Genomic DNA, 18,845 nt, shown 5'->3' on the forward strand with positions numbered 1-18,845 from the left:
TTTTTTTTTAGCAGCATAGCTTTATTTTCTTCAGCAACAAACATTGAAGCACCAGACCAAATGGCCCCCAAGTGCCTGAGGACCAAATTAGGAAAAAAAATTAGGTCCCCACATTTATGCAGTAGCTACTACTTCTAGAATCTTTTCCATGGGGAAAATTGTATTGCTGAGGAGGAGACGGAGATAAGGTCAGAATGGGCCCCCAGCCAGGCTTAACAGGAAACCGGGGGCCTAAAGAGCTGTATGGTGTTCACCACTAGGGAGAGCTGGTCAGGAAAGTTCATGATGGAAATTCGGAGGAGGCGACAATCTTCAGCGATCCAGTGTACCTCCAGCATGCTGCCGCTCACTTTAAGCTCCTTCCCTACCAGTCCTCGGTGTGGTTCGACACCAGGAGTTAGGGACCCACAGGCGATTTCTGCCTCCGAAGCGGTTGGGAAAGGCACGAAGAGGGCGAATCTATGATGTCGGATTCCAGGCCTTTGGGTTAAAGGAGCTTTTGCTGGAATTTCGGGAGGCTCCCAGTGCTCTTGCCACAGGGTGAGCTCCACTGGGAACAACTGCCATTGTGCCTGCATTACCAGGACAGCAGCGGCCAGTCGGACCATCGGCGCCATCTGCAGTGTGGCTTAAACCTGTGTGTGCTGTCTGCATGTCTGCTCGACTTATACAATTCTTATTAAACAATTCTCTCACTACTAGTTTAGATGACTCCTAAAATTTCCTTAGTATAAGTTAATAAATCACAGGAGCAGGTCTCTATGTATGATGTAAAAAAAAAAAAAAAAAAAAGAATTTTACCTTTATTATACAGTATTTTTTTTTCTTTTTCCTTTTCTTTTCTTTTCTTTTCTTTTTTTTGGTTTTTCAAGACAGGGTTTCTCTGTATATTTGTTTAAAATCATTTTATTTCGATAGGGCCTTACTATTGCTACCTACGTGGCCTCAAGCATCCAGAGTAATAGGACCACAGGCATACAATACTGGGCTTGGCTGAAAAGATGTATTTGAACAGATTACAAGAACACTAAGGGTACTGTGTCTCCTTAAAATTAACTCATAGTATCATAAAAGTTTACCATACCAAGTTTCTCTGTTTTTTTCTTTAGCTTCTCGTTCATATTTCTCAAGTGTCCTTTTGTCGACCATTCCAGTCAAATACCTGAAAATGGTTAGAGACCAAAGAGTTAATTACTCAGTAAACAAGAAAGGTGCTAGAGCACTTGAAGGGACCCTGCACTGAAGAAAAACAGCTATTTAAAAAGAGAAGCCCCTTTATTTATTTTGTGGATGTACAAGCATGGTTCCATCTGGGTGGCAGTTCAGAGGACAGTCTGTAGCAGCCATGTGGGTCCCAGGGATTGAGTTCAGGCGGTTAGCTTTGGCGACCTTTGCCCACTAGGCCATGTCACTAGCCAAAACCCCCGGCTCTTTTAAAGTACTTCAAAATGAAAACTGACAGTTTGACCCTTACCAAGTATCCTCAGCTCACATGCTGACATTGCCAGCGCTTTTTAAAACATACTGATATGTAAAACATTGTTGATAGCACAATTCCCACTGGACACAAAATGTAATATTTCTTTTTTTTTTTCCTTTCTCTTTATTCTTTTTTTTTTTTGAGACAGGGTTTCTCTGTGTAGCCCTGGCTGTCCTGTAACTCACTCTGTAGACCACATTGGCCTCAAACTCAGAAATCCACCTGCCTCTGCCTCTCAAGTGCTGGGATTAAAGGCGCGTGCCACCAGTGCCCAACTTCTGTGATATCCTTAACACGAGAAAGTATCAGTCATATCCAAACTGCAAAACATGAAATAACCAGTTCAAATTCTTTCAATTACTAACACCAGGGTCTGGATCGACACTCAGCAGTTTGCTTTACTTGTGGAAGACAGGAGCTCAGTTCCCAGCACTCTCATCTGGCAGCTCACCTGAAACTCCAACTCCAGGAGAGCCAACACTTCCATACACATACATTTTTTTAAAAGGAGGGACTGGAAAGATGGCTCAGCACTCACAAGCATTTGCAGAGACCTATCACCTACACTGGAACTCACTACTGCCTGTAACGACGAGCTTCTGCCTCCCAAGTGCTAGGAGTAATAGAAAGGTATGTGGTACCATGCCATGCCTAACCCCAGCCCGCCTCCCAACATGGCTCAATGGTTAAAAGCACTGGCTGTTCTTACAGAGGGTCTGGGTTCAATTCCCACACCGATATGGAAACTGAACCTTGCAACTCCAGTTCCAGGGAATCTGACATCTCACATACATACAGCAGGCAAAACACCAAATACATAAAATACAATTTCAACAAGAAGGAAACAGGAAAAAAACATTACTTTAAAGCAGGAATGGGAAGATCACATGCCATTAAGAGCTCCTGTTCTGCAAGCATGAGGAACAAGTTCAAACTCCTAGCATCTACATAAAAGTTCTACATGAAGATGGATTTGGTGGCACACGGCCCTGTCTCAAAATAAACAAGCAAACAAATCTACAGCTGGGCATGGGTTCCTATAGCTATAAGCTCAGCACTGAGGGGGTGGGATGGGATAGAGATAGATTCCAAAAGCTAGGTGGCCATATCTTAAACCTGGAACTCTCCAGTTTAGTTAGAGACCCACCTAAAGGCAATATAAGCAGAGACAGCAACAGCAAGACATATGATGTTCTGCTATGGTCTTTACACGCATAGGCACATAGATGTATGCACCAATATTCATGTGCAAACATCACCAACACACACACACACACACACACACCTTTTTGTTTTGTTTCTTAATGACAGCTTCCAGAAACAGTGTTCTATGAGTCTGGCAGTAATGATGACAACAAAATACTTAACATCTGCCTTAAAGTTATTAACTTGAGATGGTGACCAATTTTATCATAATTGCATGTCAACATGAACACTTAAAACAATGCCTGAAATTTATCCAATCAAAATGAACTCTATCATTAGATGAAAGAAAAACTTACATTATCTGCCCTCCAATGGTTGATTTGCCTGCATCTAAAGGGAACAGCAAAAATATTGGAACATAGGTTAAAACATCAACCAATATATACAAATACAACATCAGTGATTTTTAAAAATCAGGTATAATCCATTCTTGCAAAAGCAAATGAACGTGTAATAGAATTTGGAGATTAAATTCTAGAGACCCTCTCCCACGTACAATAAACGAGACTGATTCCCTATAGGGCAATGATGACTGAGAAATACCTGATAAAGAAGAAATAATTTTTACAAAAGATTGTTGTGGACCTTGAGCTAGCATCACAGTAGCTTTAGAATACAGCAAAAGAGGATAAAGAACTTGTGCTAACAGTGCAGGTTAACCTTGAACCTAATTCTCCTGCCTCTGTCTCCTGAGCGCCAAGATTACAGGCATGCACCTCCATGGAAGACTATGTGAGTGGTTCTCCTTTACTTTAGGAAACAGAACAGACATCCCTTCACAGATTTCAGAGTTAGTCTTCTGTAAAGGGAGATGAGTCAAGCATGGTGAGTCAGGCATATCTGCAACCTTCCTCCTCAGGAGGCTGAGGCACAGGGAGAGCCAGCCTGGACTACTATATAGTGAGTCCCTGTCTCAAGATATACAATTCCCGATGGGCGATGGTGGCACATGCCTTTAATCCCAGCATTTGGGAGGCAGAGGCAGGTGGATTTCTGAGTTTGAGGCCGGCCTGGTCTACAGAGTGAGTTCCAGGACACCCAGGGCTATACAAAGAAAACCTGTCTTGAAAAAAACAAAAAAACCCAAAAGATACAGAAACAGAATTCTCTATTTTTTTTTTCTTACAACTTGATAAATCAGAAAACATAAAATAAGGTCTTTTTTTCTTTGGCTAAATCAGTTATTTAAGCACCCAGAACTTACTCTAAGAATTTTTCATTTCATATAAAAGTAAGCTGAATAATGTTAACGCCATGAAAAAAGGAACAGATCAACTAAAGACAATACAAAAATATGTACATTTCTTGGATACTAATTAAGATATCGAGGCTACACAGGGAAACCCTGTCTCGAAAAACAAAACAAAACAAAACAAAAAAAACAAAACAAAACAAAAAAAAAAAAACCAAAAAAACACAAAACTTTGCCGGGCAGTGGTGGCACACGCCTTTAAACCCAGCACTTGGGAGGCAGAGGCAGATTTCTGAGTTTGAGGCCAGCCTGGTCTACAGAGTGAGTTCCAGGACAGCCAAGGCTACACAGAGAAACCCTGTCTCAAAAAAAACCAAAAAGAGATATCACAGCATGGCAAACCATTACCAATGGTCTACAGACTAATTACCCATTATATACATACTGAAGCTTATTTTCTTCCAACCTCTATGCCATTACAAAATAGTTCATCTCCCTAAACTTCAAAAATAAAACATAACAAAAAATAACCCGGCAGTGGTGGAACACTCCTTTGATCCCAGCAACCTGGAGGTAGAGGCAAGCAGATGTAACTCCAGGACAGCTGAGGACCCCTATTGCACACACACACACACACACACACACACACACACAGCACTTCCTAAGATAGATTACATGTAAACAAGAGAGCCACAGTATTATTCCTCATCTCCAAGTAGCTAAACAAGATGCTCTACACTTTGAAGTCTCCAGTAACTCTGGTCAGTGCCTAAGAGTTCTCTGAGGACAACTTACCAACATGCCCAATGAATACTACATTTACATGTTCTTTCTTAGGAGCACCTGGTGGTGCCACCACTGACTTGGGCTTTGGTATTTCCTCCTCCTCCTCCATCATCTCTTGGGTGCTTTCCTCTGGTGGCCTCCCATCTCCTGAGGAGCCACCCCCAGACTCTGCTTCACTTATTTCTTCTTTGTGCTCCCATGATTCTTCTGGGGACATTGCTGTCTCTCCATTTTCTACTGAAGAAAGAGATTTTAATTCATTATCTTTTTTTTTTTAAAGATTTATTTTTATTTATGTGAGTACACTGTTGCTGTCTTGAGATACACACCAGGAGAGTGCATCAGATCCCATTACAGATGGTTGTGAGTCACCATGTGGTTGCTGGGAATTGAACTCAGGATCTCTGGAAGAGCAGTCAGTGCTCTTACCACTGAGCCATTTCTCCAGCCCTGAATTCATTATCTTGAAAAAGACCTCCCTGCATTTTAACCACACAGGCTTTAAAGCAGCAAAACAAGTCACTTAGGTCCCTCTCCTGACAACCCATGACACAGGCAGAGATGGGTAGGTTTTCAAGCTGGTCTTGATGCTGACAGCACAGAGCCATATACCAGAACTGATACCATGACATACTGTCCTACCCTAGCACAATCATTTCCTAAGATAGACTACATGTAAACAAGAGAGCCACTACTTCTAACACCAGTTATTCTAGTGTCAAGATATCCTGACAGATGGGGAGAAAGACAAAGTATAAAAACTAGAATAAGGAATATGAAAGAATTTAAGAGATGCTCTACACTTTGAACTCTGGTCAGTTTTATGTAAATAACTCTTTGGCTTTAACTTTAATAGTTACCTTTGAAATTGGAAATGTTTAAGAGTAATAAAGTTATTTTTAAAAAGATGAAATGTTGGATGAAATGTTAGAGCTAGGCATAATGGGGTATGTCTGTAATCCCAGTGTTCTCAAAGTATAAGCAATAGGTTCAGTGGTCCAATGCCATCTTGGCAAGTTTGCTAGTTTAGGCTACAAGGACCCAGTTTCAGGAAACAACAACAAAGAAGAAGCTGGGCATGGTGGTATACACCTTTAATCACAGCAGTCTGTGAGTTCACGGCCAGCCTGCTCTACCGAGGGAGTTCTAAGACAGCCAGGGCAACAAGAAAGAAAAAAAAACAAAAAAACAAAAAACCCTATCTGGAAAAAATACCCCTTCCCCACAAGAAAGAAACAAAAAAAGTCAAAGGAACAAGCGCACACTTTTCATAGCTAGAGCTCCTCTGCTCAGCTGAGTCTGCACCGAATTTGTCAAGGCCACGTTAATGCTCAATTTGCTACACCTTCTAAATTCCAATAGCAAAACATCCAGTGTGGCTTAAGCACAGGCATTTCAGTCATCAGAACACTTACATTTGAATCTTATTACTGTATTAATTAATAAGGTCAGAAATTCTTACCAACAGGTTCTGAAAGTTCCATGCTAACAGTAGAATTTGAACCTAGAGAAAAAAATTGAAACATAATACATAGTCATAAAACAGTATCTAATTTTACATATTACAGACAACTTATTGTTTTCTTAAAAGTCAGACATGTAAAAATTTACCTTCACACAACGACTGTTCTTGAGAGGACCCCACAGGTTCTGCTTAAGAAAAATGAGTGGTATTAGAAATGAAGCTCTATCTTCTTTGCTTACCTTTTAACATAATAAATTCAATGATATCGCAGCTCTCAGCAACTGAGAACAATGTCTGCTAAGTGGGTTTCAAATCAGAACTCTGTTTAGCCTACTTTTAAGAACTCTACCAACTGCAGACAACTAAAAGAAATGCGGGCACCAGCATGATGGTTCAGCAGGTAGAGCTGAACCACTCAAACCCGGCAACCTGAGTTTAATACTCAAGCCACAGGACTGTGAAAGAAGCCTTTAGTACCAGCATTCAAAAAGGGTGGAATAAGAGAACAGTTCCACAGAGTTGGCTTCTCGCCTCTACACACAGTACAGTCACACCTACACTTACACAAAATGGCTCACTAAAAACTCCAAGAAACAATCAGCTTTCAAGAATGGAAATAAATAAAATAAATGTCAAATCTTTCCTTCACAGATATTAAAAATATAACACAAATTAATTGGATTGAACTTATACAACATATCTATCTTTTCTACTTCTCCAACCCTCCAACCCAAGAAGGCTGTGACTGTCAAGGTAGCAAAACCCCAAGAAATTCGATACTAACATAAAGGAAGGACAACTGTGTGAAGCCTCTGGAACACGTATATTAACACATTCAGAAAAGGTAGCTCTTGCTAGGGTTTGATCCCAGCATTCAGAAGGCAGAAGCAGGCTGGCCTCTGGGTTTAAAGCAACCATGGGCTAACAGCAATTTTCAGAGCTACACAGAGAAACCCTGTCTCAAAATTATTTTTTTTTAAAAAAGGGATTCTGATGAAGCCAGTTTGGTCCTATTTTAGAACTCAAAGATCAAGCAACAGGTCAGCTTGCAATTATCAAACTGCAGATCTGCTTATGGCACCCCTGTAGAGCTGTAGGAGGTATGCATTCTGCTATCCAAATATGTGGTGTTATTTCTTCATCCCTGAAAGCACAGATGACACTGCTAAAGATTTTCCAAGGTGCAGAAATACTCCAAAGAATTTAAGTCATATGACATAAAAAATAGTGAATCAGTGTAACGTACAAATTTCATCTTTAAAATCATTGCCCAGAACATATTAACACCTACAATAACCAACACAGTGAAATGGGTTTGGCAGCACAGGCCTGTAATCCCAGAAGTAGAAGGATCACTTCAGCTAATAAGGAAATCTAAAGCCAGCCTGGTTATATGAGATTGTGCTTAGACAAAAAACAAAACAACAAAATACATTTTCTTCTTTTTTTTTTTTTCCACCAAGACAGGGTTTCTCTGTGTAGCCTTGGCTGTCCTGGAACTCACTCTTAGATCAGGCTGGCCTCGAACTCAGAAATCTGCCTGCCTCTGCTTCTCAAGTGCTGGGATTAAAGGCATGCGCCACCACTGCCTGGCTAAAAATACATTTTCAATACCATCATCAAAAATGGCTGAAGAAAATAATTCCTGTCAAGTTTATTACTAGTACTGCAACTGTTGTTGTTTGTCAGCACTAGACATCAAACCCAGACCTAGAGCTTGCTGAGTGTGCATCTGTATCAATGATTTGCCTACGCGTGTGCACTGAAGGGACTCTGGCTAGCTCGAGCATGGCTAGCATAGCTCTAACAGGTCTTGTCCTTCTCTCTCTGTTTGATTACATTTCCTAAAGCTAACTACCAAGGTCCATTCCTGTATTTGGCCACTTCTTCCTTCTGGGGCTGACCACCAAGGACTAAAAGTACTGAAGTCCAGCAATCAAAAGCCTCCTTTGGCCGGGCAGTGGTGGCGCACGCCTTTAATCCTAGCCCTTGGGAGGCAGAGGCAGGTGGATTTCTGAGTTTGAGGCCAGCCTGGTCTAAGAGTGAGTTCCAGGACTATACAGAGAAACCCTGTCTCAAAAAAACAACAAAACAAAACAAAGTGAAAAGATCTTGGACTGGTGAGATGGCTCAATGGGTAAAGGCTCTTGCCTACCCCAAGCCCCACTATCTAAGTTCAATCTCCAGGACTCAGATTGTGGAAGGAAGAGGACCAACTCCCAAAAGTTGTCCTCTGATTATCACACATATGCCATGGACTGCACCCCCCCAATCAATGCAATAAAAACAAAGTAATAACTAAAATAAAATAAAAACAAACCAGCAAATGCCAGATCTGCCAAGACTATGTAACAAGACTTTTAAAAGATGTTGTCTAAGACTTAACATAGAAAATAAGCCGGGCTGGAAAGATGGCTCAGTGGTTAAGAGCACTGACTGCTCTTCTGAAGGTCCTGAGTTCAAATCCCAGCAACCACATGGTGGCTCACAACCTCCTGTAATGAGATCTGATGCCCTCTTGTGTGTTTGAAGACAGCTACAGTGTACTTTCATATAATAAATAAATAAATCTTTGCCAGGCGGTGGTGGCACTTGCCTTTAATCCCAGCACTTGGGAGGCAGAGGCAGAGGCAGGCGGATTTCTGAGTTCAAGGCCAGCCTGGTCTACAGAGTGAGTTCCAGGATAACCAAGACTACACAGAAAAAAAAAATGTCTTGAAAACAAACAAAAATACCCAAAGGTTACATATTGTATGACTTCATGAACCTGAACTACTCAGAATTGGTCAAACTATAGACTAGAAAAGCAGGGAATAGCAAGTAGTGCTCATCACTTAAGCAATACAGGTTTCCTTCCCAGGTGGTGAATATGGTTTACAATTAGACAGTGCTAGTTATATACCACCCCCAAACAACCACCAAAAGGGCTGGGGTGTGAATGTCCAGTGGTAATACATTGCACTCAGAAGGCTCTGCATTAAAGTGCATGTGCACAAACAAAGGCTCAGTTCATGTACTTAATGAATTAGCTAAATTTGTACTGTTTTGGTATAACTTCTTTTTTTTGGAGACAAGGTTTCTAGGTGCAGCCCAGGCTACCTTTGAACTCAGAGATATGCCTGCCTTTCCCTCCCGAGGGCTGAGATTTTAAAGGTGTGTGCCAGCACTGGCTGGCCAGAACATTTAATATTTTCTTAAAGACTTATTTATCTAATGTATTTTATTTAGTTAATGTATATAATTTATTTATTTAATGTACACTGTAGCTGTCTTCAAATACACCAGAAGAGGGCATCAGATCCCATTACAGATGGTTGTGAGCCACCATGTGGTTGCTGGGAATTGAACTCAGGACCTTCAGAAGAGCAGTTAGTGTTCTTTACCACTGAGCCATCTCTCCAACCCAGAACAGTTAATCTTTAATGAATTATAACTTCAACAGTCCTCCCCAACCCCCACTTAACTCTCTTTAACTGATCTTTAACTCACAGAAATCAATCTACCTATATGCAAGTATTAATTGGTTGAGAGTGAGAGAGAAAGAGAGAGAGAGGAGAGAGAGAGAAAGTGAGAGAATGCACAAGCAGATGTTATAGTGGCAATATGCATGCAGACAAAGAACAATGTGTTGGGGGCTTTTTTTTGGTTGTTTTTGTTGTTTTGCTTTGTTTTTTGAGACAGAGTTTCTCTGTGTAGCCCTGACTGTCCTGGAATCCACTCTGTAGACCAGGCTGGCCTTGAACTCAGAAATCTGCCTGCCTCTGCCTCCCAAATGGTAGAATTAAAGGCATGGGCCACCACCGCCCATCAAGAACAATGTTTTTAAGAGTTGATTCTTGCCTTACATGTTATTGCAGGCAGGATCTCTCTTGCATCTGCTGCACTATGTACCCCAAGCTAACCTGGCCCATGAGTTTTGGGGTGATTCTCCTGTCTTGGCTTCTCATTTGCCATTGGGATGTTGGGATTACAGATACACAGCACCACATCTGGATTTTCAACACTGGTTCTAGGAATCAAACTCAGGTTGTTGGGTTTATGTGGCAAGTACTTTATTTTGTTTTGACCTACTGAGCTGAGGTCACACTTGGCCTACTTTAAAACAAACAAACAAACAAAAAAACAAAACACAGTCTCACTTTGGGGTTCAGACTGGCCTTGAACTTACAATGTAGCTCAGGCTAGCTTCACTTACATTCATACTGATTCTCTGAACTTTTCTTACCTCACACCATAGATTCACTGAATTTTTACCATGACTGAATACAGTAAAAAATGTTTTGAAGGTTCCAGCTTTCTTAGTGAGGTTTTCTGAAGCACCTTATTCAGGAGGTTTTGAACTAAAACATCTCTAGCACCCAGGAGACCAAACCATCTCACCAGAATTGCATGTTGCGATCTCTTTCTCCCACAGGCAGTACTGAAAAACAGTGTAAGGAGAAAACAGAAGCATAAAAATTGCTAATGGTTTGTCTTAAACATGTCAAATGTTCTGTACATGAAAAGGCAGGCAGACACTATAGCAAGTCTGCACTCACTCAGGAGGAAGATCACTGAATCTGAGGCCAGCCTGCGGTTCCTGGTGAGTTTAAGGCAGCAAGGGCTACCACAGCAAGACCTGTAGACAAAGCAATGCGATCTGGATTCCATGTGCTCAGAATGGGCAGGTACGAGGACCCTTAAGCCGAAGAGTTCAAGGCTAGCCTGGCACCAGGAAAAGATTCAGGGACAGTGAAAAAAGAGGATAGAGGAGGAAGAGGAGTGGAAGAGAGCAAAGGTACAAAGGCAAAGAAGAGGTTCAAAGCTATCTACACCAGGAAGAGGCAGCTCTTGAAACTAGAGCAGTGCCTGGCACAATTCTATTGCTTCTGAGACAGATGATAGCGATAACAACAAAATCCATGGGTCAGTTTTGGAATAGGATCTCAAAGGGTTGTTAAGACTAAGTTACAGGATCTCTCTTGGTGGTTAGGAGTTACTGGCATTAAATAAGCTTTGCAACCAGAGCCTACTCCTCCATTTAGTCATGGGCAATTTTTGCATCTATAAAATGGGTTAGTAGTAGCCAAGCATCCAAAAAGTGCTGTGAAGGCTAAGTGGTAAACTGCAGTAAATGCTCCATAAACCTACAACAAGCATTTCGGAGTCCTGTACTTACTACAAAATCCTTTAAAAAAGAAAACATTAGAAAGAAAAACTCCAGGGCTACTCTGTCAGAAAGTGCACACTGGGTCTAGAAACTGTCCATAGGCATTCCCTTCTTCCACTATTACAAAGCATGGCATGGCAGAAAGAGACCTAGATCAACTATCAACTGGCAAATCAGGATTTCAGATCCAACTGTCTCAATAACTCTGGGAGAGATTTCACACACCCACTTAGCATGCTTACGTTTCAATTTCCGAAACGGAGGCCATCTTTTTGCTGGAGTTATTTCTAGCTGTAACATTCAAAGAACCTGTTTATTATATCATTAAAGCCACACCACGTATCAACCTGATAGGGTTTCTGTAGCATAACAAAAACTCCACTACATTTTATGTAATCCTAAGGTCGTATTTACAATTTATGTCTCATCTACTTCAAAAACAAAAGTATGGTAAAATATATACCAAAGCCATTTCAGATAGTGTCAGTAAGATATGAAAAGAGAAAATATTATCCTACCACAGAAATGAACTACCCAAAGATAGACAGAGATTGCTTAGTAACACACACTTGCTCTTTCCTTCTCTTCAAGTAATATGACAATCATCTAGTTGGAACCTATTTGAGAAGCACACATAACTACTCCTAAGCTACAGTAATGGAAAATACTTAGAAAATTCTTTTTTTTTTTTTGGGTTTTTTCGAGACAGGGTTTCTCTGTATAGCCCTGGCTGTCCTGGGACTCACTCTGGAGACCAGGCTGGCCTCGAACTCAGAAATCCGCCTGCCTCTGCCTCCCAAGTGCTGGGATTAAAGGCGTGCGCCACCACCACCCGGCTAGAAAATTCTTTACTGTTCCTTTTCCACTGAAAGAAGAATTACAATGGGGAACCATAACAAGTTCTTTTTAGAACAAAGCTACTTATGAATATACAAACTATATATACTCTCAAGCTACTTACTTTGTTAAATCTACAGAAAACAAGGACAAAGCTTTTAGGTAGCCAAACTTCCTGATGTTTGGTTAAGAATGAACCAAGTAGTAAACAGGCTAGTGTTCTACTTTGCCAAATTCCTGGAAGAGTTAAGAGTAATCCCAGCACTTGGGAGACTGAGGCAAGGATGGGTGAAGTCCAGTCCAGCCTGGGAAATGCAGCGACAGCCTGCCTCAGAACAGAAGCAAGGCATTTATGAAGGCAGACGCCTGGCAGGTTCAATGTGGTTTAATGGCTGGAGTGGCGAGGCCGAAGCCAGTTACCAAGGGGTCCCGAGTCTTCACCCATCTCTTGCCTCCATGTCCTTTGTATGTCTCTGCATATCTGCAGTCTTACACTACTGTAAACCGACTTGGCTTCTTGTAGACTCTTTCAAAGACTGTAATTCATTACCCTGAGGTTCCTAGGAGAGCTTCCTTTAGGTGCTTTGCACAGCATCCAACATTCAGTAGACAGGAAAGTGCCTGTACACATTTAGAATGGATATCTGAATAAAAAATTCCACTTCAAAAAAATTCCATTCTAATTTGTTAACTCACCCAAAAAGTTTAAAGTTTTTTTTTTTATTACCTCCTTTCAACCAGAAAAATAATTCTATTTTTAACAAGATATTTCTTCCCTGATAAACAAAAGCAAATCAAGGCTTGCATTTGTTTTCTCCACTATTTCCCTGTCTGGAGAAATTTTGGTTACTGTCTCTCCTTACAGTGCCAAGGATCTAAATCTAACTCAGTGCCTTTTGTTCACTAGACAAAATTTTACTTTCAAAATTGTTTATTACCATTATTATGTGTGTACGCATGAATGCCACAGCTTGTGTGTGAAGGTCATAGACAGTTCTGTGGAGTTGGTTCTCTCTCTCTCTCTCTCTCTCTCTTTTTTTTTTTGCTTATCTACATGGGTTCCAGGACTCAAACCCAGGCCAGCAGGCTTGCCTGGCAAGTTCTTTTACCTACTAAGCCATTGCCTGCTCTGTCCATGTAGTACAATTTCAAAAAGATGAAATATAAAGAACACAGCAATGTGTTATATTAATATATATATAACTGTATATTAATATCACTAAATAAAACATCCTCCAAAGGTTTTTTCCCAGTCAAAATTTCTAAGTTTAAACAGCTGCTCATCCTAATACTAGGTAGTACTCCCTAAATCCCCATACTCAAGCTGCCCATGTGGGAAAACATGACCAGAGAACCAAGACTTAACATCTGTGGCACTCTAGAGATAGCTCTCACCACTGATCTCTTCCCACAGTCCTCCACTTAGTATGCCAATGAGGCCTATGAGAGTCTTTACATATTTATCCCTCCAGGCATTTAAATTGTAAAACAAAACCCAAATCAAAACAGGTTGGGAGGCTGGGCAAGTGGCTCAGTGTGTCAGAAAGTTTGCTATATAAGAGCTCAGTTTGAGCTGGGGGTGGGGGTGGGGTGGGGGCGGCAGCAGTAGCACATATCTTTAGCCCCAGCACTTGGGAGACAAATATAGGTTTGAGTTTGAGGCCAGGCTGGTCTACAGGATGAGTTCCAGGACAGCCTGGGCTGTCTTGAAAAATAGAAAACAAACAAACAAACAAACAAAAAAGACCTGAGTTCAAATGCCTAGCATTCGTTTTAAAAAGGTATGGGCACAGGAGCATGTAATCTGTGTTGTAGGGTACAGAGGCAGGAATATTGCTGGGGCTTTTTGACTGCCAGCCTAACTCCAGGCTCATAAAAGATCCTCTCTTTAGGGAGTATAGCAGAGAAGTAAGACACGCTTGCCTTCCTCTAGTTTCCATGAACCCCACACAGGAATCTCTCTCTCTCTCTCTCTCTCTCTCTCTCTCTCTCTCTCTCTCTCTCTCTCTCTCTCTCTCTCTCTGGGGAGGATGGATGTACCAGATGGTAGATTCTTGCCTAGCATGTACCAGAGGCTCAGGGTTCCACAACCAGCACCATTAAAAATAAAGACCATCTATTCAGTCTTCAAAGGAACTGGTTAACATGAATAAGTAGAAAAATTTCTACACAAATAACTGTAACTTTAATTTTGGATAGTCTCCAATCTCCTTTCAAGCCCTAAAGAAGTAACTTTTAAAACTATTAAGCGACCAGAAAGCTAGCCAGGCATAGGCAAGCATCAGTGACTGTTCACAGCATTCTGTGCTATGTAGGGAGACCTATCTTTAAAAAAAAAAAAAAGTCCAAAGCAAGACTCAGGATGTGGCTCAGTTGATAAGATCGTATGTCTAGCACGCACAAATCCCTGGGTTCCAGTCCGACATCATATACAACATGTAAACTGTCTGTAGTGATACAAGCCTGTATTTGGGAGGTAAAGGCAGGAAAGAGAAACGGAAAAGTCTTGGCTATGTAGCAATGGGACCAGCCTAGGCAATGTGACGTTGTCTTCAAAAAATAAAAAATAAAAGTCAATTAAGTGATAATGGTTGCTTTACCTTGAGTATTAAAACTTAAGTAAAAAATTTCCAGTCATTTTTAACACTTCAATTTTCATTGATAATCACTAGCCCAATTTAATTACACTTAAAAGAGTACTATTTAATCATTGTTTGGAATTTGGTGTTTTTACATTTTCAAAGAGAACAAGATTGGTACCATTCCCCAGTTCTGACTTGAGATGGCTGGACACAGGTATATCTGTGAAGACTCACGCTAGCAAAGCTCTTTCCTCTGCTGGTTGCTCTAGGCAGTACTATATTTCAGAGAGAAACAAAACAAAACAAAATAAAAAGCAATCATTCCAGGAGAAAGGAGTATCTAGCCACATGCCCTTAAAGGTTAGTGCAGAGCCCACTCGCCTGCCACAGACCTTCCATAGCTCTCCATCACAGACTGGATAACAACAAAGGAAACAGTCATCTATCTATTTTTTTGTTTTGTTTTTTTTTGTTTTTTGAGACAGGGTTTCTCTGTATAGCTCTGGCTGTCCTGGAACTCACTCTGTAGACCAGGCTGGCCTCAAACTCAGAAATCCACCTGCCTCTGCCTCCCAAGTGCTGGGATTAAAGGCATGCACCACCACTGCCTGGCAGTCATGTATCTTATGGACCATTTCCTCACCATCAAAACCATCTGGATTCCCCTTAGTGAGTTACAGGCTAGGTGCTCTTGCCATTATATTTTTCTGCTTTCTCCTAGTAAGAATGATGGCAGCATTTATGGACCCAAAGTTCTCACACTTGTCCCACAAAGCTCTAGACTTCTACTTAGGCAACATCCAGGTATCATACACAGAATGCTCACAGTATTATCATTCTTCCTTCTCAATGGATATGGGTTCTTACTCTAGCCCATGCTGACCCCAGTTTCTCAACTGTTTCAATCACACAACAAAATTTAAGCTGGGTGGTGGTGGCACACACCCTTAATCCCAGAATTCAGGAGACATAGTCCAGTGGATCTCTTGTGAGTTGGAGTTCCAGGAAAGCCAGGACTACATAGTGAGACCCTATCTTGGGGGGAAGAAAAAAATTTTCCCCCCATCTCTGCCTCCCAAGTGCTGGGGATTAAAGATATGTGCCACCATTGCCTGGCTTGTCTGACATTTCTTTTATTTGTGTGTGGTTGGTATTTTTCTTTTCAAACAGGGAAATTCAACTTTTAATTCTTTTAGACATTCAGCTATTTTTTATATTATACACACACACACATACATACACACATATACACATAAACATTTTTCAATTGATGTAGTAAGACCATTTTTGATTTTTTAAAAAGTTCACACATACTATAATTTAGGAACTGACTATCTCTACACTTAGTAAAACCACAAATTAGCAAGTAACAGAGAAAGAAAAACTCCTGCACAAAACATAATGCCTAGTCCCTCAAAGTGACCACTCCAAACCATGGCCTTGTAGATGGCCAGTGCCTATAAAGGCAGTCTCCAGTCTACTCAAAGCTGGTTCCAGAGGAAGGAAGGAGAGCCAAGAAAGAAAATGGCTGGAGATACGGAAGCTATAAGATAAGGTAGAGAAACAAGTACTTTTAGCAATTAGTAAGGAAGCTAAAAAAAATAGCTGAATGTCTAAAAGAATTAAAAGTTGAATTTTAATTCTGTTTGAAAAGAAAAATACCAACCACACACAAATAAATGTCAGACAAGCCAGGCAGTGGTGGCACATACCTTTAATCCCAGCACTTGGGAGGCAGAGATAGGCGGATTTCTGAGTTTGAGGCCAGCCTGGTCTACAGAGTGAGTTCCAGGACAACCAGGGCTATATATACCCTGTCTTGAAAAAACAAAAACAAACAAAAGAAGAAATGCCAGTCAATAAAAGTCAAATCCCCAGGTTTGAAGGAGTGCAGGTAAGTACGTCCCTCCTGCACAATAAAACCCCCAAAGTTCACTGCCCTCCCCAAACCACTCTAATACAAACTGTGCTTACATATGTTCTTCACAAAATAATTTCCCTAAACACCCTCTCACTTCTAAAAAGCAAAGTGAAGCAAGTTTCCAAAGAAGCTAAATTACAAGAATTTATTTATTTTCTTACGTACTTATTATTTGTGGGACAGGATTTTCCCAGTCAGTCCCAGTAGCCTTCACCTAAAGTTCTCGATGCCCTCACTTCCTGAGTTCCAGGCTTCCAGGCAATGCACCACCTCACCTGGGAGAGGCGAGGTGATAATGCCATTTGTTTTCTCTGCTTTCTCCAAACATTTCCCTGCCTCAGCCTTTAGAGGTCTGGGACTATAATATAGGCATTAACTAGTTAAGTGTACCACCACACCGGGCCTGAGTCTAGAACTTAAAACAGAAATTAACAATATACTCTCACTTGAAATAAGCTTAAATTATCTGGCCCGCCAATGTCCCTGCTGAGTAATCAAAAGACTCGGGCTTTTCCCTTCCCGTTTCTTCTTTAGGACAATACCATATTTACTCAAATAAGCATCAGCAGGCAGGCAACACTTAGGTTCACTCAACAACATTGCTACAAAAATCATACCTGAAAGGCGGCTACCAAACATACAGCCGGTTTATAAAAAGGTGGCTAAAGACTGAAGCTTGAAACGACAGAAAGTGTATCTAGGAGCTACTTCATGTGACAACTATTAAGTTATCAGAAGTATTCAAGTAATAGACTAGACTACTAATACACGAACGCAAACCAAGCTTTTATAAGCAAGCAGTACAAGGTCCATACTTTTAAAACAATTAAAAGTCTAAACCTGCCACTCAAAAGAAAAGTCTTAAATCCCGCTTAAAACCGCACATAAATCAGGGAGGTTTACTGCCACATGTAGTACTGAGGAATCTTTCTGACATTAAAAAAAAACTTAAGTATTCAAAATGTTAAGGGTGAAAAAAGGTCTTTGTATTGACAGCCAAGTTTCTGGCGGATCACAGGCCTGCAATGCATCTTGGGATTCCTCCAGGTCGCTTTAGTGCCACAGATATTTAAAAGGCAATTAGTTCCTATAGTAGAAACTGGGCCAGGTGAACAGCCAAGTCTTGTCCCCCAACTCCTTGGCTCTCATCCCGTCCTCCTGCCGGACTTCAAGCCCTATCGGTGCTTCTGGGCCTCGTGGCACTGACTGGCCGGGTCCCATACGGTTCCTAAGCCTAGGGGTGAAACGCGGCCTTGGGCGGCGGGGCAATCGTCCCCGGGACTCCTGGTCTCTGCTCCTCCTAGCCCAGGCGCCCCAAGCCAGGCAGCTCCCAGACTAGAGGCGCCCCACCCAGACCAGCCGGCGCCGCTGTCAGCGCCCCACGTGCCTGCCGGCCGGCCGGGCCTCGGGTCCTCTCCACCCACCCCAACGCGGCACCCCGGACCCAACTCGCCGCCCGTGCCTTGGGGATATCCAGCCTCGCAATTTACCCGAAGGGCCTCCCGCGCTGCTGCCTGCTCCGTGGTCGCCGCCGGCCGCGCCAGCTGGGGATAGCGGCGGCTGGGCCGGACCACGCAGGAAAGATGGCACGAACTCCGCGGCGTGGACGTTGGGGACGAAGGGCTTGGCGTTGACGTTGAGTTGCCGGCTGAAAGCCGCGCAGAGGTTCTCACGCTGGGCCTCGGCCACCGCGGTTATGGAGCCGCCGCCGCCGCAAGGCCCCGGCCCGGGGGCCTCCATATCCGTCTGGTCCCAGCAGTCCGGCGCAGAGTCGCTGCTGCTGCTGCTCCCGCCGCCACCACCTCCACCGCCACCGCCGCTGCTGGGATCCATGATCGGGGGGGCCGTGTGTGTGGTGAAGAGAGGGCGGGAAATGGAGGCGGGGGCGGCCGACCGGGGAGGAGCAGGCCGGGCTGACCCAGGGAGGACGACAAGTCTGGGGAGCGGGAAGCCAACGACTCACTCGCCGGCGTCCTGGGCAGCAGCTACAGTCCGGACTGTACACTCGCGAGCAGGACGACAGCGGCTCAACCTTCCTCGTGTGTGCGCAGGGATCTCCTCCCACCCAACCCCAACTACCGCCGCCGGCCTCACCGCCAACCCCACGTTTGGAGAGAATTGACCTCTCGCTACCACCCGTACCTTCGCCTCGGTAGTTCCCGTCTATGTCCGCCCGTGTTTCCGCCTACGAAGCGCTGCCGATAGGTAAACTACAAGTTCCGACAGC

General features: G+C 42.6%; 1 protein-coding gene and 1 pseudogene across 4 annotated transcripts in view; both read right to left on the reverse strand.

Moving 5' to 3' along the window:
* The window catches only part of Gspt1 (G1 to S phase transition 1), a 35,095-nt gene extending 16,382 nt beyond the window's left edge, over positions 1-18,713 (reverse strand). Inside the window, exons 1-6 of one of the 4 annotated variants that reach the window (XM_031362833.1) lie at positions 18,109-18,713; positions 6,276-6,317; positions 6,127-6,168; positions 4,674-4,898; positions 2,983-3,016; positions 1,085-1,162 (exon numbers count right to left, since the gene is read on the reverse strand). In XM_031362833.1, the coding sequence (XP_031218693.1) occupies positions 1,085-1,162; positions 2,983-3,016; positions 4,674-4,898; positions 6,127-6,168; positions 6,276-6,317; positions 18,109-18,451 (764 nt within the window). In that variant the 5' untranslated portion in view covers positions 18,452-18,713. Of the gene's footprint in view, positions 1-1,084; positions 1,163-2,982; positions 3,017-4,673; positions 4,902-6,126; positions 6,169-6,275; positions 6,318-18,108 lie in introns of all 4 variants that reach the window. The other 3 variants (XM_031362841.1, XM_031362822.1, XM_031362826.1) reach the window with 3 other exon arrangements.
* On the reverse strand, positions 11-1,068 carry LOC116085326 (annotated as a pseudogene).
* Positions 18,714-18,845: the final 132 nt, after the last annotated feature.

The sequence above is a fragment of the Mastomys coucha genome, unplaced genomic scaffold (genome assembly GCF_008632895.1).
Source record: "Mastomys coucha isolate ucsf_1 unplaced genomic scaffold, UCSF_Mcou_1 pScaffold12, whole genome shotgun sequence".
In the NCBI taxonomy this organism is placed as follows: domain Eukaryota; kingdom Metazoa; phylum Chordata; class Mammalia; order Rodentia; family Muridae; genus Mastomys; species Mastomys coucha.